This window comes from Cygnus atratus, chromosome 12 (assembly GCF_013377495.2).
Source record: "Cygnus atratus isolate AKBS03 ecotype Queensland, Australia chromosome 12, CAtr_DNAZoo_HiC_assembly, whole genome shotgun sequence".
NCBI classification, from domain to species: domain Eukaryota; kingdom Metazoa; phylum Chordata; class Aves; order Anseriformes; family Anatidae; genus Cygnus; species Cygnus atratus.
Window position 1 is genome coordinate 14,169,147 of NC_066373.1, and position 17,963 is coordinate 14,187,109.

A 17,963-nucleotide genomic window follows, 5' to 3' on the forward strand; every position below is an offset into this window, starting at 1 on the left:
TGGTAGGGTTTCAGGAGATCATTAGGTCAAGGTTATTCTTCATGCTTGTGATTAACAGTAGCACCAAGAAGCTGTATCTGTTGTGAAGAGCTTTGAGGAGGAAATTTTGTGTGCATACAAAACACTGAAATGTTCGTGATCAGATAGCTCCTTGGGCAGTCAGTACAGAGGAACAACATCAAACTGTCCACGTGCTTCAAATCAGGACTGTTCTGCACTGAAAAAATGAAATTCTATGTTTGTGCTCTGTGTGTCTTAATTTTAGGTATTTCTATCGAGAGTGTTTCTATACGTATTTTTCATTCCCAGTACACAGTCAAAAATATCTTTCAGCAAGTCTACGTGGCAATCCTTTGTCAGGTACTGTGCAGTCTCGCCATGTGCTGTGGAGCCTGCCCACATTGTCAACTTGAGGAGTTCTTATCATAAAGCTAATAGGGCACTTGAGTTTTCTTACTTCCATCAACATGCTACAGAAGGGCGATGTGCTGCTCCTACCTGGATCCTTTTTGAGGCAACAGGGAGCCTGTAAAGTAGCTGTAATGTCCCTTGTGCAGTTGTCTGTGTGTGCTTCAAATATTTGACCTCTATAATTAGTTGTAAACACTATAGCTCCCCTTTCAGCTTTTGTGGATTAATTTGTTATTGTTGGGAAAGTGCTAATGTGGGCAAAAGGGTCCAAGTAGTGGGAAGAATAATCACAGACTTCTTCCAAAAATATCTGTGAGCTTACTCAGCTCTGCTCCTTTCCTCTCCTCCCCCCGTCCCAAATGTGGACCACATTTTGTTGTGACAGCTTCAGAGCAGAAATGAGGGACCTGTAACATCATGTTCACATTCCTCAGCCAGATACTGACCCAAGGTGTCCTGGCACAGGTTTGTTGCTAATAGAGGAAATTTAGCACTTTTTTTTTTTTTTCTAAGTGGAGGCAAGGTCACTGCCATGGGGATGAAAGACTGACTTCAACAGTTTGTTTTGTGGTTTAAATGCCTGTTCTGCCCTCTTTAGGCTTCAGTGCTGAGAATCACCCCTGCTCTTCAACTTCATGTAGCTGTTGCTGCTAAAGCCTATGCTTCTCCCTGGCAGGGCTGCGTCAGTCCTTACCCATGGATAAGGTTAAAACGTTATTAATGAAGCTGCTGGGAATGGAAGCCTGAACACTGGTTAGGTATAGCTTATATACCAAACCCAGAGTTGTTGTGGTATTGGCTTTTTGTTTTTAACTGTGGTAATAATACTAGATCTCATGTGAGATCCATCTTAGTGTTACACAGCACTGCTTTGTCATTCATTTTGGAAACAGGGGTGGCACCTGGCACTGCAGACCTAAACTTGGCAGTTCTCAGCAACTTAAAAAAGCTAAATTACGTAATTTTTGAGGAGTAATATTAAATTTATCTTTTAATTTGATATTTTTTAAAATTGAGGGAAACATGAAAGTATAATTTTAGTAAGAGGATGTCGCTTGTTCAGATTCTTGATTGTTTTCTTTTGTTGATTTCATATTTAAAAATATCAGAGACAGCGTAGCATTTCACCTGGAGACCAAACCCTAACTCAATCAAGTAAGAGTTAATAACAGTTGCTCCCAATTGAAAGTTGCTTAAAATTATTTTAATGTTCAGATACACCCTGTGAGCAGCTACTCCGTGGATAATACCGATCATTACCACTGAACAGCAGAGACCAAGCAGAGTTGTTTTTTTACCGAGGGTTCTTTGGGAGCTGGCAGTCCTCACTTTGGAAATTTGATACAACTGTTTTTTTTCGCCTCATCTTGCCAAGGTCTGTGGAATCTTGTTCAGCGGTTCCACTTGGCCAGATTTTCTAGTATGCTAGTAGCAGTAATGAGATCATTACCTTCCTTTTGTTATCTTTTAAACAATTACTCTTCTTTTTGGTAACTGTGCTAAGTGCATTTGTATCTTAATAGTATCACATTTTTCTTGGGTTATGGGAGAGAAAATAATTTATCACGTCTCTTCATTTAATTTTGATTTGCTAATATTTTCTTACTCAAGTTGAATTTTTATGTGTATGCATTTTAATAATGCATAGTACAAGAAACTTGTACAGAAATGAAAACTACAGTGGAAGATAACCACATTTTTACTAGCTAGTGGAAGCATTGAGAATTGGAGAAAATAGTTAAGCTTTGGGGTTGAAATCAATACTGTAATGATAATCTGGATAAGAGAAATATTCCTTCACTAAGTGTTTTATAGAATAAATGACACTGAAGGTACTGAATCCTGTTGAATATTCAGCATTTGAGTACTGGCAAAAGTTGTCTGGCTGCCTCTCCACTTGATAATGCAAAGTGTTGAGAGCCACAGGAACAATGTATTTGAACAGTAGCTTGAAAAGTCTTTCTAGGGGAAGTTGATCATGTGAGTAAGTTTAGTCAGCCCCTGTTAGGCAAATGCTTGTGAAATCTGGTAGTCTCCCTTCAGTTCCCATTTCAGTCTTGTGAAATAGGTCTGACACTGATCTATTTGGGGCCAGAGGGAGGAATGTACTTTGAATACATGTTACTTACCACCAATTTTTAAAAATCATAGAATCCTAGCATGGTTTGGGTTGAAATTTAAGGAACATCTAGTTACAAACCCCTGCCGTAATGTTGCGTTAGTTATAGACCACGTTGTCTGGTCAGATCCGTTCTAGCCTCACCTGTTAATACAGTATAACCGAACTGGAAAAGAATAATGAATTGTTTGGGACCTTATGCAGTATTTTAAATCATCTGTGGATGTTGAACTGATCCCCAGACTAACAAGGAAGAGGAAAAAAACTTAAAGCACTATTTAAAATGTTTACCTAAAGGAATTTCTGGATAATCTTCCATTTAGCAGAACAGTATTGGTAAATTGAAGCTAATAGTTTCATGTAATAGTTTCTCTAGCTTTGGTATAGCTGCAGAATGCATCTGTTCAGGGGTAACGTGAGAAAATGTTCTTGTAACCAGGGGACCATTGATGTGGGGAAGGTCATTCCTTCCCTCTTTTGAAACGGTATGCATTATGAGCCTTTAGAATATCAATTTCCTGCTGTTTTGTTTGAACCAGTTTTCAGTACCAGCATACTGTTACACTGCTTAGGTTAACTGAAGTATTAGTGTAACAGGTAAGTGTGTGTTAGGATTATCATTGAAAATCTCTGAAATAATGAATTAAATTGAATATTGTTCCAATTGTCTTCTAATTCTTCTCTTTTTTTCTTTTCCACCCCTCCCCACCTTCCCTCTAGGTCTTCTAACATTTATAAACTGTGCCTACGTTAAATGGGGAACACGGGTGCAGGATATATTTACTTATGCTAAAGTTGCTGCTCTTATTGCCATCATCGTAACTGGACTTGTTAAAATATGCCAGGGTAAGCATCTAAACTTAAAGCAAAGGTTTGTACTTATCAGTTAAACTGAAAGAGTGGTCTAGAGACTGTAAAACACCTCTTTATATGTGTTATCAAATGTCTCAGTACAAGCATAATACAGCCACTATGAAACCATTAATGCTAAGTATTATCCTGATTTTATATCACGGGTAGCTATCCTATCTCAGTTGACTTTGAGCTAAGTAAAAGAAAAGTGATTTCTCAGCCATGTTGTGCAATTTACTGCCCAGAGTATGGAATAATAAAGGAAATGAAAGCAGCAAAGCACAGTGCTAGCAAAATAAGGTATGTGAGGAGAAAGCTGTAAATTCCTGTGAAAGAAATCTCTAAAGTCAACTGAGCGTTGTTTTTGCAAAATGAATTTTGTGCAGGTCTGAAAGTGATTGAACCTAAAGTCAAAATAGATTTTTAAGAAGGTGTAAGCAGATTTGTGTAACAGGAGCAGCCCCCCACCCCCTTTTTTTTTTTCTTCCCCCTCAAATCCTGAGCTCTGTTACAACTTTTGAGAATTAGGAAGTTGCTGTCTTTGAGGATTTTGCGTGTGTGTTAGGCATTGTGCCTTCACGTTCAAGGAGAAGAGTTCTGAACTAAGTTTTATTCTTACCCTTTCCTTTGGGGAGGATTTATTGGTGTGCTAGCTTAAAAATAAAAATTATTCTGATTTCAAAGCTGCCACATTTTTTTTTCCTGTCTATCTGGCAGTTTGTGTCCTTTGCTCTAAGCAGTTATTGTTGAAAGTCCACAAACAAAGTAATTACTGTGAATGGAACAAGAACATGCATACGTGAGCACCTTGCCAGCGTTCATCCCTCAGCATGTCTGCCCCATCTCTTGTTTTCTAGATACTGAGCTTGTTCCCTACCTACTTCCTTGACAGTGTCACCATTCTGTGTTCCTGACTCAGCAGTTACTCTGCCTACATCTGCGCCAAGGGAATAGCAATGTCCACTTAGGATAAAAAGCAGGGAAGAGAAAGATGAAAAGATAGGCTAGAGGCCTCAAATACTTGCCTGTTCAGCTTTGAAGTCTAAGCATTTCAGGATGCATAGTGTAGGGCACATTTTCAAATTGCTTAATAAGTCACCTTATTATGTAAAATAAACTGAATGTATAAAACTGCCACGATGAGTGTGTTTTGACCTGCTGGAAGTCAACAGATTGACTTGCTGATAGTCAAAAGATAACATACATTCTCACAAATACTGGTGCAGAAAATACACTTTTCCTCCTAGCTTGGCAAAATTTAATCTCAACAATACTTTATGTTCTGTTTATTGTCTGTTTTCAGTAGCTAAAACTTAGATATCTGCTTTTATATGTATTTAGTCATAGTTATCTAAAATCCACTATAATCTTTTTTCTATGCATAAGCTAGATGATTGAAAATTTAGAAGGATATATAGCAGGAATGAATGGATTATTTTATGAATGTTACTCAAAACCACCCTTAGCCTGAGTATAGTCGCTGCCAGCTGTTTGTAGCTCAGTCTGAATTTAATGTTCCTGAATTTTTGTGCCATAATGGGCACAAAGGTGTTTAGTTAGATCAGTATCATACAGAGAGCATACCTTTTAGTAGTTTAAGTACTGTGCTTATTGTCATGGCTGAAACACAGAGCAGAAACAGAAAACAGGATTAATAAGCAGCTTTGTAGGATTTAGGGCTTCTGAGTCTTTGTGTTTGTGCGTCACACTGAAAAGAATTACTTGCTCTATTTTATTTTCCTGTATATCATTGTATCTCCTCCCCATACAGGATATTCATCGCACTTTGAGAACTCTTTTGAAGGATCCTCTTTTGATATCGGGGACATTTCCCTTGCACTCTATTCTGCATTGTTCTCTTACTCTGGCTGGGATACGCTCAATTTTGTAACTGAAGAGATCAAAAACCCAGAAAGGTAAAAGATGTGAGCTTTCTGAACCTGGATAGTTCCCAGTTGCTCATTTTGTCTTTTGCTAACGAGTTCTGAAACTACACAGAAATAATTAAAAGTACTCCATACTCAGATGGCAAGGCCATGAACAATCACTGGTCAAGAATTAATAGCTTTAAACTCCATTAAGAGATTAAAAAAAGTTGTAAGAATAGATGAGTCTAGCTGATGGCAGGATGCCATGTTCAGTGTTCTATAAGCTTTCAGTTCAAGCCATTGCGTACTACCCATTGCAAAAGGTGTTAATATTGCAGTGTAGCAGTTCCATAAGTGTAGTCCGTGCAGTGCTTATCTGTGCGATAACTCCGATGTCATATTTAAGAATGTTATCTTTTCCATGAATTTATGCTGTAAAAGTGTGACTGACTACACTTATCTTCTTCAGTAGTGAGTCTGTAAGCAGACGCCTTTATGTTAAAAATAGAATCCCATTTGATTATTTTTGCTTCCTATTATAAGCAACAGCTCAGATTGCTACAAGAGAAAGATAAAGGATGGAAGAGAGGTTTTTTTAATTCTCCCATATGATTTGGCTTTTGCATTTTCTTCTGTGCTATACATTTATTTAACCAGTACAGTTGTCTATTAAAAAGATAAAATTCAGATAAGTATTCTTCACTCCAGAAATAGCAATTTTTAGTTAGACTGAATTTAAGGTCGATGGTGTTCCCTCTGATTGCCTTGTAAAGGTTTATTGTACTTGTTGTATTCAGAAGATACGTATGTGTTGTTTGTATGTGTTGTTTTTATCAGTCATTTAGTCCTTAAAATGTTTGCTTGATTGCTTGTTTGTTTTCCCTGCAGAAAGGGCTTCCCTTTCCCATTTGCTATTTATAGGCATTAGTTCCTTACACAACCTTCATTCTTGGTAACAGTGAAGTTCAAATTCCAGCTTTCTATGTTACCCTTGCATTTTTGGGAATAATGAGATATTCCAGACTTCGGTGGAAATATTTCCAAAAAATCCCATTTTTTCCGATTGATCCATAGTCTCCTCATGCTTGTCCTGTCAAAGCTGTAATCCACAGGTTAAATTTGAAATTGGCCAGAACTCCCTATTACAAATTTACTGGTTTATTTGTTGGGGGTGATGGTGGTGGTGATAGGTGGTGACAGAAAAATTGGATGGCTTTTCCATGAGGAAAAACTGAATAGGCAGTGATCTTCAGCCTGGGAAAGAGATTAATGGGGCGGGGGGGGGGGCATGATAGAGGTATTTAAAACCAACAAAAACAAACAAAACATGAGAGGCACAGAGTAAGTACGAAAGAATCACCCCAACCCATCCCACACAAACTGAAGCTGTCGCATGAAGCTAGCAAGAGCCAGTTTCAAAAGAAAGGGAAGTGGTTTTTAATACAGGGAGGAGTGGGTGTGCAGAGCTGCACGTCAGGAAGAGACAGGATAGCTTTTTGGAAGAGAAGTTCAAACAAATTTAAGCAAAAGTTTAAAGTGTATTCCTTCAAGAACTCTAATTTCTCAGGAAGTACATGGATGTTCTCAGAGATTTGCCTGCGATTTATAAACTGCCAACTTTGAGTTAAATCTTACCTATTTACAGCTAAAGTTTGTTTTGCGGTGTTTTCAGATTACTCTAGATTTTTTTGTGTTACTAGCAAACATGTCTAGAAAGATATGCCACAGATGTTGTAGATTCACAACACTGCAGCAATTTTGGATCTCAGCCTTCTGCAGGTCGGAAAAGACCTTCAAGATCATTAACTCTAACCATTCACCAAACACTGCAAGTCCACTGCTAAACGATGTACCTGTGCACCAATAGTAAGCATCCCGATTCATTTGTTTTCTGCTGTGATGAGTGCAGATGAGATGAATCAGGGTTTTACTCTGATTTAGATCTCCCTGGTAGAACAACAGCAGCATTCTCCAGGGAGAATAAGGGCAGAGGCTCGAAGCTCTGAGCCTTTGGGTTCTGTGTTGCTACAGTGATTAACAGTAGAGGAAATAATTTAAGGCTTGTGAATCGGAAGGCAATAGTCACTGATCTGGAAACTCTGAAGACAGGGCCTTGAAGAGCATTTGTATAGAATCCCCTTTTACAGATAACTTAGGTTTAGAGTTATTGCAATAGATTTCTATTTTTTTCTGGTATTCTGTATTAGAATTTCCAGTTTTGGAAGAAACCAAAGCCTTCCAGAGATACCTATTTTGAAATCTTTATTCTGTCTTCATACTTTTCATCTCTAAGATAAAGGATGCAAGTAAATAAGGCAGTTCTATTATTAATGGATTTTCTTTTTTTCCTGGTTTGTGGGTTTTCTTTTCTTATTTGTTTTACAGGAACTTGCCGCTGGCCATTGCAGTGTCTATGCCAATTGTGACTGTTATCTATATCATGACCAATGTTGCTTACTATACAGTGCTGGATGTTCGAGCTGTTCTTTCTAGTGATGCTGTGGCAGTGGTAAGTTGAGTGTGTAGCATTTTGCTATATTACTCACTTTTTACATTTTAGAGATATATTTCATGTGTTCCTCAAAGACGAACAAAACCGGAAAAAATCCTTAATTTCTTACAGTATTTCACCAAATACAGAAGAACAGAAAGACTCACCATGAATAATTTAATCTTAAATAGAAAAGTAGCTAATGAAATTATATAAAATAATAATGTATGATCAAAGTTATTAAAATAGCAAACGGATATGACTTGTTAATGTATTATGCAAAGAAGCTAACTAGACTTGTGCTCTTAGAGCTGATTATAAATTAGACTTATTAGTGTGTAATAGTTTAATCTGTTCCTTCATGCTACAGCATTTAAAAAGTTCAGTGTTCTGTTGAGGTAGTGATTGGTGTGATGCATATCTATAGAGAGATGTGTTGCATCTTAGCCATGACAAAATTTAGCTTTTTTTGTTCCCTATTCAGCAACTTAAATCAGTCTTCCCAACAATATATTAACTCCAACAACTTGTAGTATTTTAAAATGCATTATTTTTTATATACACTGAAAGTTCAAATCTAATTAAAATACATAAGCTTCTTAAAACAAAAGCTGGTCAAAATATGTTTTATACTTAAAGCTAGTCATTAAACAAGAGTGAAGTGTTTTTTGTGGTTTTTGTGCCTTTTTTTTTTCCTATAGTTAGTGAATTAATTGGATGATTCTGATTACTGTATCCTTTAGATTTGAGAGACAAAATCTCTTCTTCTTTTCTGGTTATTTAAATTGGAGGAAAAGAAGTAGCTTTCCTCCCCTTTAGATTTCCATTTGGCTTCTAAAGTTCAAGAAACTAAGCAATGAACAGAGAGAGTTAAATACATCAAAATGAAGGAAATCTGCATTCTGTTCCAACAAAGGTTTGCTATGATAAAAACTGGCTTAGCCAATCAAGGAAGTCTTTTTTCAAGTATTTAGGCAGGTGAATCAGCAAGAACACTTACTTGACTTTCTTTCAAACTAGATAAATATTTGTATTCAATGTAAGCTTTCAAAATAGTGTATGGTAAATGTGAGCTGTAACTTGTTATTTCAAAAGTAATTATGCAGACGTTTATTTCAAAGTGTATTGAAAGTAAATACATTTTAATTCTTGGCCTCTTTTTAGCTGAAATATGGAAATGCAAAGTTGTCATAATGTGTTGTTGAAAGCTTGATAAAACACTTCAGAATGAAACACAAGAAGACAAGGATGGAAAATATTTTAATTTTGAATCAGCATATGCAGTGGGGTCTCCAGGAATATGTATTTCTGTTGTAGGCTATGGTATCCCATGTGTATTACCTTGAAATGACTCACAGTGGTATTTTTAATTCTTGTCCAGACAAAACTAAAAGCCAATACAAAGTCCGTTTTCCGTCTTGACTTCTGGAAAGCAATACACTATTGTTTTTTCTAGCATGCTTGGAAAATACTTTCCTTTGACAGCAGTGAAATTCTCCAGTCCAGCCTATCCCCCAGGAGTACACTGTGCCTACTCCACAGCTCCTGGCTGTTCTCATCACAGGTGCACATGGCCATTTGGTGAAGGGGATCAGGCAGACTGGTCCACCTTGGGATTTGGGGGGAATGATTCACTCTGGGCCCTGTCTAGTCTTTGTGGTGGTACTGCAGCATGTACTGCAGCATGTGTTGCACTGCAGTGGGCATGGGTAGCTGGATAAAGAAGGGATCAGGGATGCCTGAACCATACTATACAGGTGAAACCCAAGCCAAATCTTGTATGATTTTGTCTATACTTCACTTAGTTATTTGACATGGTTCTGGATTGAAAGTGAGTATGTATTTATTTGTGTGTGTATACATTTCTTTGTAATTTTACATGAAACTGCAACATGCAGAACTGGACAGATCAGGTCTTTCTCTCTCAAATGGGATGTAAAGGAAGGCCTAGCTGTGATATAAATCTTCAGACAATCTAACTGCTTGCAGTAGTACTGGCTGACCAGGATGTGAATGAGAAAATGCTTGAGATTCCCAGGGTTTTTAGGGGATTTATGTCTTGTTTTAGTTTTAATGGAACTTAATGATCAACTTTAGAAGTCTAACATTGTGCTTTTTCACTAGATTTCAGGATTGTCAAAAACTTGTACTTAAAAGTTTAACTAACATTCTCTGTAAGGGTGTTTTTGCCGAGACATCAGCTGTCAGACAACATTTTGCTGAGTGCCACTGCTTATATCCATTTTAGGATGAAAAGGTGAAAGTTCAGCTGAAGATTATTACTTAACACATGACTCATTAAAAAATCCTTCTTGTTGCTGATAAGAATTTAATTGCCGAGTTTTATGAAACCAACTTTAAGCTTGATCTACTAATATGTTAGCAATTAACATGGATCTCTGGAAGGACTGTGGTAGAGTACAACACTTGATGCTGATGATCTGACATGCACATTATATATAATACACATATATATACATAGTAGACAAATACAGTAGGTATGCTCTTGGAGCGTACCTTCCAATTTAGCCTATTCTAAAAGGGAACTTCCCCTTAGCTCTGAGATTGCTGAACAGCATGAACCATAAAGCAGTAAGTGGCAGTAACTAGGAGAGTTGCTGCACAAGTGCACTTACGGTCCAATTGAAAACACTCGTGTAATGCATCTATAGTTTTCTAGTAAATAGAGAAGAAAAAAAGGTAGTGATTGTAATAGTCTGAATGTGAAAACCCTCCTATAATGCAGAAATTGAAAAATCTTCATGGTAAAGAGAAGTTTCTCTGAGGGGTGGAAGAGAATTTTATCCTCAGTGGAATCCTTTGCAAGACTTCAACCACAAGACTGTGGTCAGCATCTGAATGAAGAAGAGACAAGAATTAAGCCAGCCCAAAAACTAACGTGATGGAAATGAGCTGCTTTGGTCTGCTCACATATTCTACATGCGATTTGTGATAGGGACTGCTGTAGTTTCCTTATTGATTTCTTAGAAGATGAAAATCACAATAATGAATTTTTAAGGAAACAAAGCAGTAACGTTGCTGCATCTCAGAGCCTTTTGTGTACTAAAGCAGCAGCTAAATTTAATCTCTGTCGGTGTCTATTTTGGGAAGGAGTGGCTTTCTCCTGTTCATTTCAGGCAAGTAGCTTTGAGCTGGAAAGAGGGGCTGGGGAGGGCAGCATGCCATTTCCAAGTGAGGAGAGGAAAAGTTGTAAGTAAAAGAAATATTAGCAGTAGTGTATTTTTGCACATCACCTCGCATACTGTTTTTCTTAGTGGCTGAAAGGTGAAAGATATCTCAACAAGGGCTTATGTGAAACGAAGTGCTGATGTCCTTCCTTCAGTTCAGTATTAGCTTCACTTCTTGTATAACCCCACTGTCAGGACTAAGAAACTCAGTTTCTTAAGTGCTTTTTTGTTGAACTAGTTGAAGTAATGCAGCAACAGCTAGCTTAGAAGTTCTATAAATGCTCTTCAGTCATTGGCTGATCATGTAAAACTCACTTCCTTTCCCATAGATTCCTTCAGTGTTTTACAGTTCTCATGGCTCTTTTACTTCTGTGTGCAAACCGTTGCAACCCTTGCTGTTAAGTTTTTATGGGTGTGAAGCAGTTACCGTGTAGCACCAACACTTTACAAAAAAAAATAAATATTTTTTCAACTTCCACTGTCCCTGAACAACTATTTTTGCACCTGAGAGTGCCCTTGTGTTTGTGAAGAGGGCAGCTGACTCCACAAGCCAGCTTGATCTTTTTTGGTTACTTTGTCTTCCAGCAGGAAAGAGCATACTAGCTGTTAATGCATAGCTTGTTACCTGCCTCCTGTGTGTGGTCATGTCTCTTTTTTTTTTTTGTCTAGTTGGTTGAAATCATTCAATGGGTAATACTTGGCAGCTTACTTTTGCTCAGAAGAGCTAAAAATGCTTTGTGATGGAAGCAAGCAGTTGGTTGCCCTCCACAGCTGGCTGTCGTCTTTCCTGGAGCTGTACAGCTTTGTCTGTAGATTTGGGATAAAGATGACCGCTTCAGCAGCTTTGAATTTCATCTTACGAGTCCAGCATTGATGAATCCAATTTACCCAGGGGTACTCATATTCTAGAAGAGCCTTGCTCTGGTTAGGCATGCTCTGCCCTCCAGTGATATAAGAATGCGGGAGTCTGTGTGTCTTAGCTGTTTTATGCTTCTTTTGTATATAATTGAACAAATTATGAAACACTTTACTTCTAACTGTATTCAGCCAAAAATTCTTAAGTTACTCTTAGACCTTTGGATATTGCTTGTCATTCTTTGTTGGCTAGTCACTGGCTTCTTTCCTGAAGAGGGAAATCTGCTTGTCTTTGCCTGTTGGTGTCACATCTACCTTCTCTAGCTGCACTGGCACCTCCCAGCAGGGTTCCTTTGGATGAAATGTACGTTCTGTACTTTAAAATGGACAAACTCTTTGTTAGAGACAGGCAGGTGCTTTTGGACAAGGGCTGTTTAGTACAATTCATTTGCCTTCTTTTCTTGGAGCTAGCCGTAATTCACTACCAATGCAGCATCTTTGCTGCCAAGTGTGGTACAAGTTCTCTGGCTTTGGAGGTCAAGCTGGAAAGTTGAGCCAGAACTTGGAAGAGTGCTGCATAATATTTTCAATACGGGAAAGGCAAGGGACTTTGTCTGGAAAATGTTGAAACCTTATTCTACAGCTAGCTAGTAAACAAATGCACAAACAAAAAGGGCTCAGAACGGGATGAACACCAGAGTAGGTTTAGGTCAAGTATCTTCAGCACTACCATGAAGACACAAACTAAATTTCTACTGTTGGAGCTGGCAGGGGTATTCTTAACGTGGGCCATGCAGAAGAGACGTGTTTATACATCCAGTACACGTGATGTATTAATGCAATGAATAGTGATGGTTTCTGCTACCATATGATTGGATTGAGTGACCTGAAGATGGAGAGAATTCATGTTAGACTTTGCACTGCACTAGTACACTTTTCTCCCTGTAAGAAAAGGCATTGCCAATAATACAAGGAGATCATTTTGCCTGTTTGAGTAAATCAATCAATAGAATGGCAGATGAAACAAGAACTACAGGAGACCTGAACAGTTTTCTTACACTGCTTTCTATTTCGCCTTTACAGTTTTCTGGCTCTGTTTCCAGTTGATGTCCACCCTCTCTCAGTCTCACCCTCTCTCAGTCTTTAATATATGTGACATTAAAACTTATTTGGTCAAACTGAACAGACGTCATACAGTAGCTTGACAAATGGGATCTGTGGCAGTGGAAGAAACTTCATGTACTCAGTGGCTTTTTTGCTTGTGCATCTCCATGATTGCCATAAATCCTACTGTCTTTGTTTCCTTTAGGAAGTAGCTCCTTAAAGGCCTGAGAAGCTTAAAGGAAAAAAAAAAAAAAAAAGAGAGAGAAAACAGGCTGTAGTTCAGACTGACAGATCTTCTTGTTATGTAGGAATGTATTTATACTTTAACTTGAGAGAAATTAATTCCACTTCCTAAATACTAGTGAGATTGCTCTCATATCATAATCTCTTTACCTCTTTATATGTCCTTCAGGATAAGAATGTTGTAGAACTGAACCTGGAAAAGCTCACTTGTGTGATAGGATCTTGAAATGAGCTATTTAAAGAGGCTCTGTGGATGACTTTTAAGCCTTCCTAATCGAAATACATCCTAATCTTGGGCGTAGCTTTGTATAAGTTTATGGCTCACATTACAGTACTTTCTCTTTGCATTTATGCATCTGATCAATACTGGTTTTCTGCTTTGCCAGCATTGCTTGCAGCTCCATATGCTCTCAGTGTAGTCTGGCATTTTTCATGTGCCTCTACGTGCACTTTTTATGTGCAGCAAGTGTGATGAAAGAGTTCTCATCTTGTGGTTCCTAAAATAAATGTGGGTCTTTCTAATTGTCTGGTATGCCTGAATTACTCGGTGTGAGATGTATCCTGTGTATTTTATTGTGGCAGCTCTTCATGTGGGATAATTCCTGCTGCCTTTAGTTCAACGTATTCATACAGAACTGTTGCCTGGACATTTAAAAGAGCAAAAAGTGTTCTTACAAATATTCACAAAGTACCAGCTGGTGATCATGAGATCAAACTAAGCCAGGACAAAAACAAAAATGTAGTTAAATTAGTCATTCATGTCTTGAAACAAAGCTGTAATTCAGTTTTTGATCCTTCTTCTGGGAGTAATGTAACATTTAGTTGTGGAGAAAGGAGGGCAGTTCAGCTGAGAAGTGCAAGGCTGGAAGCTCCTGACTTCTTCCGTAACTATTCCCCATTGATGGTTTGGAAATAAATCAGAATGGAGGGAAATGATTCCAGGTGCATGCATGTCTTTCTACAGTGTGCGTGTATATATGTATATCTTACATGTCCAGTGGATGGGAGGGCATAAAAGGACTTAAAATTGCAAGTGCTGTGTAAGCCACTGAATTCTTTTACTGTTTCCTAGCTATTAGAAGCAGTTGTAGTTCAAGTCTGGACTACAGGACTTGACAGACTATAGCAGAGATGACAATTTAATCTCTTAATCCTTCTTGCTCTTTAGACTTTCTCAGAAGAAACCTGAGAAGAAATCCATCCCCCTAGTGGTGGCTTTCTCCTGTTATGGTGGACTAAATGCTTCTGCTATAGCTGCCTCCAGGTAGGCTCCTCTGTCATCCTCCGCATACCCCTGCAAATGCTCCATTCTTTCCCCTGTTGCCAGCTCATTTGTTTTTATAAATGCACTTCACTGCTCCCAGAAGTAGTGGTAGTTAAAGTGGAATTGGTCAGGTGCTCAGGTCAGAGCCCAGGTCTAGATTGTTTGTGGAGGATTCGTGGTTGTACAATTACACTTTGAGCAGAAGGCAGCCACTAACTCTTCTCCCTCCCCTTTTATTTTCTCTTGGTACAGTGCACGAGATATATGCCTGATAACTTGACTTGCTTTTTGTATTTTTCCTCTGCCCTTCTTTCTTATGCTAGATAACCCTCTGACACATGCACACTTGAATGCTTATTGTGGCCACTTTTACTTACACTTCAGTAACACTTCCTGCAAAAGAAATATTACAGCATAGCCTTGGAGAAGACATTTCTTGACATCTGTCAAAATGAGAGTTTTGGAGGATTTACTAATATGTACTCTGAAGGATAAAAGTGTGTTTTTTGTCTTAATAGTAATACAAGAACCTGGCTGATTTTTTATTTTTTACTTCGGAAGCGAGGGTGAAACCCTGTCAGAAAACACTTGCACAAAGGCTTTGGGTCAATACTTGTCATATGAAGCTAGGTAATGTCACTAGAAAGTTTAACTGAACTTCAGGTACCTTTCAACTGTTAACTTTGTTTTGCTGAAAGATCATTTTGCAGACAGGTCTACCAAGCTGAACTTAATAGATCATTCCAAATTAAAATACTCTTATGCTGTATCTTACCTAGGGTAAAGTTAAACTCTTGAAGTTAATGCAGCACCCTTTGCTCTCTCAGGAATCCTGACTACAGCATTAGAAAGTACACCAGAAATGACAGTGTTTGGTAAAGGCTCTTACTAGGTTACTCTGTCTTTCAAAGGGCTGAGCGGTACAGATCTAGGAAAATGAATTATTTAGTCTTTGAGCAGGATCAGTAGCTTTACACATCTTAGAGTCACAAGCCTGCATCCAGAATACATTGAATTTATAACATCTTCATCTGTATGTAATTTGTGGAAGTGATACCATGGCTTTGCCTTAACTCTTTCTGTATTTTACTGCTCATGTGACTATTTCTGTTTTTCAGGATGTGTGGAACAACATTAGCGTATCTTAGATATACGTGATAGGATGGAAATGGACGTTGAGTTAATTTCACATCTGGCATTCCACACGGGCCCATTATTAGATGTTCCAAAAGGAATTGGAAAATGGTTACAGAAAACAAACAAACCTGCCTTATGGGGAAGAAGATTCTCCAAATGACATGCTAGCTAATTTGCATCTTGCAGCAAAAGATTAAATCCTTACATTTCCCTTCTCTTCTATAACTTTGAGCTGTTAATATTACTTATCTAAATGCTTATTGTTTAAGAAACCTTACTAAACATCTTAATTCTCTAACTTCTTGTTCAGTGAGTTCTGTATCATAGCTTTGCATTTGTAAAGAAATCCTCTGAGAGTTTTAAGTTTGGTGTCTAATTTCACTTGCTGTTTGGCTTTGGAAATGAGACACTCCAGGCTTAAATCATCTTTTAAAATTTGTAACAGTTGTCTTCTAGAACTTTCATCATGTCTTCGCTTTTACTTTTTCTGGAAAAGTCATAATTCTTTCCCTGGGTCATTGCAAATTGTATTCTGCTTTGGGTGATGAGTTTCCTCAGAGCTGCATTTAGATGTGATAAAGATCTTAAAGAAGCACTGTGAGTTCTGGTAAATATTCTTGGGCAGCAAAAATTTTTTATATACAATAATGTAAATTATTAGTTGCTTTTTCAGTTTTAATGGACTGAAAATGGACCATCCATGGTACATAAAACACATTTCTTATGGCATGCTCTTTTTTTGCCAAATTGATATTCTGCTTAAACACAAAACAGAATTTTACATGGTTTAGTTTTTATACTTCTCTCCTATTAATTTTTGTAACTAATGTGGGTGTTTGTGTGTGCGCATTTTTCTCCCCACCCTGTGTTGATACTTCGTTTTGCAGGAACCTTTACTAACGTGTAGAAAGAAAGAGCTTAGAAGAGGCAGTTTAGTAAGAATCAGGGTGACTAACAGAGTTGATGTGTTAACTCTGAACCTTTTAGCAAGGTTGTAAGTTTGAAGTAATTGAAGTAATTATACGCTTTTTTGCTCTGTACCTTAGCATCAGGAAATCCCATCTGCTGTTGCTCAGGCTCAACTAACTTACACAAAAGGATGCAATAAATTCTGCTTTTTAACATAGATTATGTTGTACAGCTAAGCCCAGTTGGATACTGAGCCTTAACCTGGATGATGTGCTGAACAAAGTACTTTGTCAACCCAGAACGGGAAACCAGCCAAGCTTTGTATTCTGTCACTAAAATTTTCCACGTTTTATGATTTAAAGATTGAAACTATATGCAGGGTTTTGCGTCATAAAAATCAATCACTCATTTCCTGAAAAAAGCAATTGAAATTCATGTAGGCTTTATTGAACCTACAGAAATTTCAGAAAATAGAGCATAATGCACTGCTTTTGGTGATCTTCATCCTGGAGTAGTTAAATCAAAATTTGACCACTGTTAAGGCCAGCTTTATATTCTACAAACAAGGGCCAGCTCTGAATGTTAATCCACTTTGATTGAACTTCATAGTTCATAAAAGTTATGATTAAGACTGGTAGTTAAAAGGGGAAGTCAAGGGGGAGGTGGTTCAAAATATTAGGGTATTGAAAACTGATTTAAAGATTTTGTAGTAGAAAAGACAGACCTATGGAAAGCTGAAAGAGCTTAGATGCTTTTTATGTTTGATTATCTTGAAAATGGTGAAGCAAGAGAAAGCTAAGAAAGTGATTTAGAGGAAGGTCCATAGAACATTTAGATGATTGCTAGCCGTTGAGATGAAAAATGTTTATTTTGTGTATTGTAATACCCACAAAATCTTTGTAAGAAAATTTTTGTAGTTTCTTTGGATACCACTTATACACAAGTAATACTTTCTGTTTCTATAAATAACAATTTTGTGCTAATGCAGACCTGATTCTTGTGCTACCGTGACTGTTAGTTTACATCAGTAAAAGAAATCGTAGAAGTAACAAGTGTTAGTAGGTAGGATTGGGACAGGAAGGCTTCTGTCAGCATCCTCTGAATGCAGCACAAGCAGATTTCTGCTTAACTTGAAACTTGGAAAAGGTACAATGCTCAGACTGAGATGGGTTTTTGAATAGGTGTCAGTGTTCAGGTACTAAAACTTCTTGATTTATTTTTTTCAAACATTTTACTTGGTATTCTAAGAGTCTGTCCATTTTTTTTCTATGCAGGAAGCTGAACAGAATTGACCAGTACCTTGCAAATTATTATCCATTTGCATATTTAAACAATTAATGGTATTCAATGACTCTTACCCCTTGCTGTGAAACATTGAGGCTCCTGACTTCTTGTTTTCAGAACTCTGTCATGGGAGGTCACGCCACAGCTGGTGTACGTGTACAGTATTGCCTAGGAACACTAGCAAATGACTGCCTGAAAAAAACGCTTCCTCTGTCAGTTGCCGTGTTGTGAGGCTAGA

The 17,963-nt window shown here is 37.7% G+C and overlaps 1 protein-coding gene across 6 annotated transcripts in view; it reads left to right on the forward strand.

Annotated features, from left to right (window-relative positions):
- Positions 1-17,963, forward strand: part of SLC7A6 (solute carrier family 7 member 6) — a 29,997-nt gene that overhangs the window by 6,769 nt on the left and 5,265 nt on the right. For all 6 annotated transcript variants that reach the window (XM_035543444.2, XM_050713212.1, XM_035543443.2 and 3 more), the window contains 3 exons: positions 3,251-3,376; positions 5,154-5,298; positions 7,636-7,759. In XM_035543444.2, the coding sequence (XP_035399337.1) occupies positions 3,251-3,376; positions 5,154-5,298; positions 7,636-7,759 (395 nt within the window). The remainder of the gene's footprint in view (positions 1-3,250; positions 3,377-5,153; positions 5,299-7,635; positions 7,760-17,963) is intronic.